The following is an 8987-nucleotide window of genomic DNA, read 5'->3' on the forward strand; positions in this document are numbered from 1 at the left end:
ACCAGGACAGTTAGCTTCTAGGTGAAGGTGTCTGCCTTCTTAAGAAGGTGAAACCCTGGAGGCCCAACCCCACTAGGCCTGGCTTCGCAGTGAGGGTGAGCACTGGGGCAGGAGCTGGGATGTGGAAAGCAGCCTCAGTCCACCGACCAGGGCTCCTCAGAAAGACCGTTTTGGCTTCATTGGGGAAAGAAGGGAGCTGCAGGAAACGGGACGGTATCACATTACGGACCCTCCTAGTCCCTAATAGGTAAAGGAAAAGCGGAGTCTCTGAAGCACTGTGTGAGTGTGTGTGTGTGTGTGTGTGTGTTGTAGTAGTTCATTAAAACCATCTCCTGGAACAAAGAGTTTTTTCTTTCATGTTTCTTAGATTTGTTATTATTCTGACAGGAGTTCTAAAAACAGGATTTTTCAAGCCCAAGATATTCCTGGGGTTGTCTGCCCCTTACTTGCCCCTCCCCCTCCCCCCAACCGGTCTCGGTATCATTATCTCGGTAAGGATTCTGTCTCGTGTTCCTGATTTAGCCTGAGGACATTTAATAGCTGGCTGGATTAAATATTGCAGACTCCTGCCTGGCTATTTGAAAATCCGGGTCGTGGACTGCCTAACATCAGAGGAAGAAAACTGATCTATGAGATGTGTTTTAAATTTCACTCAGTCTGCAGAGAAAGAAGGAAGAGGAAGGATTCTCCTTCATCCTGGGTCTCTTTTCTGTGCTACAAAACTCAGAAGTTTTAAAAGGTGTGTGTTGACGGGGTATGGCATGAGGAGTCAGGGGTGGAACGAAGCAAGGAGGCTAACAGAAGTTTCCTTCAGAGTACAGATGGGATTTACAAGAATATTTAAAAGAATACTGTTAGGGAAGGCAGGAATGCCCCCAAGTATTGGAGCACCACGCTGCCTGCCTCAGGGGTGCTCCCGTCTCTCTGCTAAATTTGCATTAGGGAAAAATCTCTGCTCTCAACAGTAGTCCCAGATCTTTCCTTTTTCTGTTAAGTTGAAGAGAAAAGCAGAAAGAAGAAAGAAGGGGGGTGGAGAGGAAGGAAGGAAGGAAGGAAGGAAGGAAGGAAGGAAGGGGAGAGAAAGAAAGAAAAGAGGGGGAGGAAATGGAGACTTCAAAGTGACGCGTTTTAGGAAATGGAGACCTGAAAGCCTCTCAAAGAAAGTTTTACACTTGAGGTAGAGGGGTCCCCAGTGTAATGATTTCTTGAAGACCACGCAAATCTAATGGGGGCAGGATCTGGCTACAGCATTAGCATTCAGCATGTCAGGGAGCTGTAGCTAGATATTATTATATACACCCGAAAACAATAAATCAAGCTTAAATAATGCTGGAAGTGTGTGGAGACTAAATGCTACAGAGGGAAGGATCTGACTGTTCCTCTGGTTCTGGGTATTCAAATTTTGGGTTACCCTTTTATGCTAATGGATTTACTTTGAATGTATTCTCTCTCTCTCTCTCTCTCATTCTCTCCCTCTCATAGGAAGATAAACCCTGGCAGTGAATTTGAATTTAATATTGTAGAAGAAAATACTCCCTAAGTTTTGTTTAAAGCATAGAGCCTAAGGGGAGGCTAAGTAACAAGTAAGCCAGATGCAGACACAATATGGACGTCACAGAGATGTAGGTGCAGTGTTGCATTTACAAGAAAAGCCACAACACAGTTACTTTACTAAACACCCTTACTGTATAGGCGGAGGCAAATATTTAAATTCTTACTGTGTGTGGAGATCCTGCCCACATGTTAGCATTAACAAGGACCTCCAGGAACAACCTCTTAAACACAGAAAAGGAATCATATTCATTTCCCAAACTGGGTAACTTATTTCATTTTCTTTTTGTTTATAGGCCAAGCTTCTCTCCTCACATGGGGAAAAAGTGTCTTATGTGTACAAGTCTTTTGGGGGGGAAAATCCCTTTTCAATCAAAGCAGGCTCTTATCTTGGTGAAATCCCTTCCCCAGGGACTGGGGATCCCCAGAGCAGAGGTTCTCAGCCCCAGGAGGGAGGGATCACCCGCTCCTCTTTCAGCCCGTGCAGGCATCTTGGAGGTTTAGGGTCTGTCAAGCCTGGCATTCCTGTTCTCTTATCGCGCTCTACCCCTTCAAATAGGCAATTGATTAGTTTCAGCTTTTCAAACTGAGACCCGATACTTTCCTAAGGATCAAATGCAAAGAAGCAGGGAGAGAAACATGGGAGGTGGGAACATAAAGAAGGAAAACAGGACACTGGAGGGGAAACAAAGACCTTGCTGGGCCCGGAAAGAACAGGGACTTTAGGAACATGCAATTGGGATGAGCCTTCGATTTCTGTGAGTATTTAAGAGAGAAAAAAAGAGGCTGTTGATTTATGCCCAGATTCCCCTGCAAGACTTCCTTGTGTTTAAGGGCGTGGTTCCACTTGCACATCTGTTCTCTTCACGTGACATTTCATAAAAGCCTTAACATCTGGGCAAGATAAACTTCCTCAGGTACCTGCTCAACTCTTCACTGTGGCTCTCCAGCAAGTCCCTTCCCCTCTGCCTTAGAATAGGCATTTCCTTGCTAGTCTTTGTTCAAGCCGCCCCACTTACTCCAGCTCCCCTCCCCTGGTCAAAATCCCCCCCAAATGCCCCCTCCCAGTGCCAGCCTTTGCCAAGTCCATTTCTCCAGCACACTAAGAAGTTTCCCGCCCGGGGCGCCTCTCTGCAGGTAGGTGAGAGCAATGCCCTGAACCCAGGGGAAAAAGTCTTATTTCGATTCGGGCTACAGACTAAAAACAAAACAACAAAATCAAACCTGCCCTGTAAGCAACATTCACACACGCATTCAGTTTCCTCAGCCAGACCTTACTCCTCAGCCCTCTTCATAATTCTCGGTACAACCAGAAAGAGGGCCGCTGATGTTCGAGTCTTTTCGCGGAGTGGTCCCTCTATCTGGTAGACCTTTAGGCTGCACGTTTACAGAAACGTTACTTCTCTCGGTCGGCTCCCAGTCTCCCTGCCCCTGTGAAGGCTGCTTTCTGGAATGAATGCTTTTTGCACTGTTTTTGCCTTTTCTAGTCTGAAGTTTTGTTCCTCTGGCTTCAGCCTAAATCACTTGTAGCAAAACGACAATCCAGTCGCCAGTTTGGGTAAGAGGGAAAAGAAGGAACAGAAAACAGCCCACGTAAACAAGAAAGAAGTCACCGAAGGCCCTCGCTGCAGCAAACCTCAAATGAGCTCCCTGCAGGGCGCCCACGAAATCCCCACTGTAATTGACTGTTTTCCTTGAGGTTTTCTGACCATGTGCTTTTTGCCGTGTTGCTATGACTCTGGTACAAGAAGATGCTCACATCCCGACTTTTCCAGACGTTTAGCTCTCTGACCAGTATCAAGGGAGAGAAAGCAGTTCCTCGTGTCTCAGTGATTGTAACTTGCCCCCAACTTCCAGCGACCTGCCACAGGCTCCTTCTTACTTTATAGACATCTGGGAATTCCATACATGCCTCCAACTGCAATTACACACCTTCTTCAAAGGACGCGTGCTTTGATTGCTAAGAACATTAAGTGGGGTTGCGTCTTGGGCCTTGAAACAAAAGAGAGTGTAAAAACCGCACACACACTGTACGGTACCCGGTTTACTAGGTCTGTCTTTTGCTGCCCACTAAACACAGAAAATTAATCCTTTTGCTTGTATTTTCGATGTTCAGTTTCCAAAGATGAGTCTGAGAAATAGTGCAGTTGTCGCTATTAAGAGTAAGAAAGAAGCCAACTTCTTCCATTGTGAGGGAGCGCTTTTCTTCCACTTTCACTGGGGCTGGGGGTGGGGCACTTATGACACATTAGCAGAAATTTCTGGAAAAGTGGCCCCTGGGGATTCCCTTCCCGACCCCCAGTTTGCCACTAATGCGGGCCTGTCTTTGGAAATTTGAGGTTGGGCCTTTGCCTGTGTCTATAGCTGCTTCGCGGTGCTACCGCTGACACTTGGCGCAGCGGCCCCCTAGCAGCAGCCAGAGGCCCAACGCAGTGGGTCTGTGCCATCCAGAGAGCAGCGACATTGACACTCTCTCCACAGAACGGGACGGACTGCCACCCACGCAGGGGAAGCCTCGGTCGGTGCCCCTCTGGTGCACCCTAAGCAGGTGAGACCCTCCTTCCCTACGGAGTTCTGTTTGGGTTTCCGTGGCGTTCACCCCCCCCCCCCCGCAGGTTTGTTTGTTTTTCTTCAAATTACAGATGCAGGGAAAACCGCCTGACATCATGAGAGCGGGACAAATGCTCACTTTGAAGGATTCCTGGGCAGGACTTCAAGTGAAATCATATGCCTGAGAAGAACTTGATACTGGTCTAGAGAAAATAACTAGTTCTGACTTTGCCAAACCGTGGAATGTGCAAAGCGCTCTACTTTTTTGTGAGGGGCCAAGTGTCCCTTTTAAAAGGCTCCCTTATGAGTATGAGCCCCAAGACCCCAGGGGCAGGAAGCGTGTGCCAATCTTGACTGTGGGAAGAGAGGACACAGGTTCTGTGAGTTTCTATTTGAGGTTATGTTATTAATGTGTCGCACTTTGGATCTGCAACTGTGCCCTGGATTATCTGTGCATTGCTTAACGCGTACATATATGCACGGAACCCAGAAATGTGTGCATGAATACACTTAACTGTTATTATTGAAGGCTTAGCAATTTGAGGAAGTTAAACACAAGATAAAAAAACAACTATCTTCACGGTAAAAACAAATTCAGTTCCTCAGACGGAAGAGCATTTAATACAGTTCTTCCTCCTAGCTATTAGCATTGTGGGGACAAAGAAAGGAGTCCAGGAATATTACACGATAAGATTTAGCGTCTCCGCGATAAACCACGAAACGAGTAATCTATCCAACATGTACTTTAAACAAAGGTAACTAAAATAAAACACTGGAATAAAATAAGAATAACGGGGGGGGCAGTGAACAAACAGTTCATTTTTATAATGAGGAATGCAGCATTTTGTGTTGCAGTAGAGGAGGTGAGATTGTAGACACACCCTTGCAAGCTGGAGATTACATTCTAGACAACAATCTCTACCGCAAAGTCGCCTCACTTAAATAAAACTACTTATGAGCTTTCCAAAAACGTTTATCTGCCTCACAAAAATCCAGGAGAAAATATTATCTTCATTTTTCTATTACTGTCAATATGACGAAGGCCTTCCCCCAGTTTTTCCTTTTGTGAAATAAAAAATAGAAACAAAGAAGGAAAAGTAAAGCACCTCTTGTCTGAAGCGTCAGCTTACACACCCGGAGTTAGGGTAGCATTTACCTTCTCAGTCATCACGGACGTCCACCCTGCTGTACGGGAAGACATCTGAAAGAAGGGTCAGACCAGGCTAGTGAAAATGGCATCTGGAAAATGGACATGCTGGGGTGACCATGTAAGACTGATTTGCCATCTTGGTCTTCTCTCTGGTCCTTTTAGGACACTGTCTTTACACGTCTGCCTTACACGACACAACCCACAAATACCCCACAGAATCACCTTGTCTGTTCACTGTAAGGCAACGGGTAACCAAAAATTTTAAAACAGAATACAAATAAGAACCAGTAACTCCCCGTGCATGACTCAATGCTGCGGGCTCCTTATTATAAAAATATTTTAAAATATTTGCAATAATTAATGCATAAGGCTGTCCTGTCAGCATCTGGCACTGCTGAGTGAAGAGGGAAAGAAAAACCTTGGGGCAACAAGACAACCTCGACCTCAGTTAAAGAAATGCAGCCTGTTTGGTGAGTTATTGTGTGAACTAGGCACCAGAAACATTTCCAACTCAAAAACGCCTCTATTTACCCATGACTTGCTGAGCTGATGAAAATTGAAAAACTAAACTTTTAAAAAATCACTATTTTAGTCATTAAAAAACCCTGTTTTTGTCCCAGAAATATCCTGAAATAAAAGCCCATTTCCATCGGTCCTACTTTCACAGAGCTTCAGGTATGTGTGTGCATGCGTGTGCGTGTGCATACGTGTGTGCATGTGTGCATGCGCGTGTACACAGTACTGACTGAAGACTGAAGAGCTGTAGCATTTAACAATTGTAATTGTTCCAGCAGTTGCTAAGGACACCTAAAATCAAGACATTTATTCTTACTCCACAGATGTATATTCTTTACGTATATATCAGTTGCCTGTTTCCCAGGGGGGTAACACTAATAAAGCAACCCCTTTTTCTTTTTAATCATCATGGCACTGGGTATCATTCATTCCCTCAAGAGGTGAATAAATCACACATTTGAAACATAGTATATGTAGTTTTCATGAATACAGTGGCCTTTCGCCATCAAGGAAATAAGCCTTTTTAAAGGAAGGACGAAAATACATAGTAACAAGGAAATAATACTGTTTTCCCATGGTTTACTAGAATGCTTTAGTCCAGACTGTAAGCAAGGGGTACTTGGTAGCAAATCTCTTCAATTCAACCTAAGAAATGGGGAGGCAATGAGCCCAGCTGAAAGCCAAGCTGTAATAATAATAGAGCTGTCCTTTAAATAGCGTGGCTGTCTCTGTCAGTAGCAGGTTTATTTGAGGTTTTCACGTCTTTGTTTATATTAGTGCCCCACTCCCTCCTGGACATCCCTAGAGTTAAACAAACAAGTATTTACCACCAACTTCATTCTGAGTTTTAAAAATATAGACCAAACTTTAAAATTCTTAAAATTTTTCAATCATATTTATTTATTGCAGAAAAATAATATACAAAAGATATTTACAAAACAGTCATAAAAATATGAATGCATTTAGACACCGGATCTATTTGCATTTTACCATGGGTCATCAATAAATAAATAGAATGTTGTCTTTTGTATCTTATGTTTTCCTTTTCCCTCAGAGGAAGTAATTTTTTTTAAGGAATTCACTGGCTATGGTTTTGTAGGCCAGTTTGATCCCAGCGTTTTTATTTCTAAAGGTCTTGTTAAAATTCCTCTGATTGTTACCATTTTAAAATGGAGAAAGTCCACAGTGACGCCTTTGCTCTCAGTGGCTGAATAGTACGACCTCTTGAGAATGCATGCATTAAAAAAAATAAACATTCTTCGTCAAAAGGTGGGGTGGGGGTGGGGGACACAAATAACGGTTCAGACTTCTATCAGAACGCGGAGGTGTGAGGGTGGTGCCGCTGCCTCTCTGGGAATCTCGGTCCACCGGGCCTGTCTGGCTTTCTCTTTTAAAAGTGTGCCCCACGCCCTGATTCTTTTGAATTTGGGTTCTGCTCTTTTAAGTTTCCAAGAAAATCTTTGTCATATAGATTTATTTTTAGTTATCCAGCTCCAGAGTTCTCTAGACTGTCCATTTTCTCCTTCTCTGGAAACAATGACATCTGCAAAAACCCAGAAGGGGAAAGTTGGTTATTGTGGATGCCTCTGCGACTGTTTTCTAAGACCGCTAAGCTTGGTTATCACTACCAGCGAGAATTTTCGCTGAACAACCTGGAAGGATTTCAGCCCAAGGGCAAGAGGAAGTGGGTGGGCGGAAAGGAGGGGGTGGAATTTGGAAACATTTGTTTTAAGAAGAAGGGAATTCTGAAGACGAAAGAAAGGGGGGGAGGGCTAGATCTGGGCACAAGGCCCTTTCTCTTGACTTTCTCAAGTCTCGGTCACGCACACTCCCGCACACGCTCACCTCTCTCAAGGGTACACTCCCGTCTCCCCGACCCAGACCTGTTTCCCCAGTGGGGACTGAACTACCTGCCAGAGACGCGGGTTGGGGGGATGGGGTGGCGGTGCCTAGCTAGGTAGAGGACAGCGAGGAAAGTGGGGTCACCCAGAGAGGCGGCGAGGTGGCCAGGGAGCCCAGGCCCAGCCCGAGCGACCCGGGAGTGGGTCCTTACCTAGGTCTCCGGCCTGCCGAGGGGGTGGGGAGCTCCGCCTGCTAGTGGGACGCAGACATGGACCAGGCCCCCTCCATCCTCCAGACCGAGAATGCGTAGCTGAGCCGCTCGTGGGCCACATAGCTGCAGCTTGCCATCTTGGAGTCCAGCTCGTCGCTCTGCAGGACCTGGTACAGGAAGTCGATGTACCTGGCCGCCAGTTTGAGGGTCTGAATCTTGCTCAGCTTGTCCGAGGGCAGCGTGGGGATGATCTTCCGCAGCGCGGCGAACGCCTCGTTCAGCGACTGCGTGCGCTGGCGCTCCCGCACGTTGGCCATGACCCGCTGCGTCTGCAGCTCCTCGTACGACTGCGGGCTCCCGCCTCCGCTGCTGCTGCCGCCTCCACCGCCGCCCGCGCTGCCGCCGCCGCCGCCGCCACCGCCCGCAGACTTCTTGCCGCGCTTGCCCTGGGCCGGGCTGCCCGGCTCGTCGCCACCTCCGACGCCCCCGCCCGTGGCCCCGCCGGGCCCCGCGCTACCGCCCGCGCTGCGCCGGCTGCTGCGCCGCTTGCGAGCCCCGCGCTTGCCGCTCGCCGGCTGCTGCCGGTCCGGCTCCTCCTCGCTGTTGCTCAGGCTGTCGTCGGCCGGCGAGACTGGCGAGCTGGACACGTCCTGCATCATCTCGCGGGCGGCGACGTGCGGCCTCGCGGAGCCGGGAAAGGGGGAGGGGGAAGAGCAGAGGAGCGGGGCGCCTTAGCCCGCCAGCTTCCCCGCGCTCGGCGCCGGCCCGGGCGGTGCGGCCCGGAGGACGCAGGGAGGAGGGATGGGGGGGGAACCTCTGCGGGGAGGGCGCTGGAGGCGGGGAGGGAGGCGGGCGGGGGAGGGGACCGTGTGGAGGGCCCCGAGGTCCAAAAAGAAGGCGCCCGACGGCCGCACGCGCGCCCTGCTCGCCCTGGCGCAGCCCGTGCCGGTGCTGGCGAGCCCGCGAGGTGTCTGGGAGTCGGGCGCGGGCTGCGGGCTTGGCGGCTCTTATACCTCCGTGCGGGCGGAAAGTTTGGGGGGCAGCGGTGTCATTGGCCTGACGTGAAGAGGAGGGACTTTTCCAAGTTTTATAGGAAAGTTTCCGCTTTCCAGCCCCCCTCCCCCGGCCCGGCCCCCCTTCCTCGGGGTCTAACAATTCGTCCTCCGA

The 8987-nt window shown here is 48.6% G+C and overlaps 1 protein-coding gene across 1 annotated transcript; it reads right to left on the reverse strand.

Annotated features, from left to right (window-relative positions):
* Positions 1-6654: 6654 nt before the first annotated feature.
* Twist1 (twist family bHLH transcription factor 1) lies at positions 6655-8629 on the reverse strand. The gene is made up of 2 exons (XM_050122297.1): positions 7821-8629; positions 6655-7310 (listed from the first exon to the last, which is right to left on the reverse strand). Exon 1 carries the CDS (start codon positions 8477-8479, stop codon positions 7862-7864), a length of 618 nt encoding a protein of 205 aa, XP_049978254.1. The 5' UTR covers positions 8480-8629; the 3' UTR covers positions 6655-7310; positions 7821-7861.
* Between the last annotated feature and the right edge of the window lie 358 nt (positions 8630-8987).

This window comes from Alexandromys fortis, unplaced genomic scaffold (genome assembly GCF_014885135.2).
Source record: "Alexandromys fortis isolate MF-2015 unplaced genomic scaffold, M_Fortis_MF-2015_v1.1 scaffold_201, whole genome shotgun sequence".
In the NCBI taxonomy this organism is placed as follows: Eukaryota; Metazoa; Chordata; class Mammalia; order Rodentia; family Cricetidae; genus Alexandromys; species Alexandromys fortis.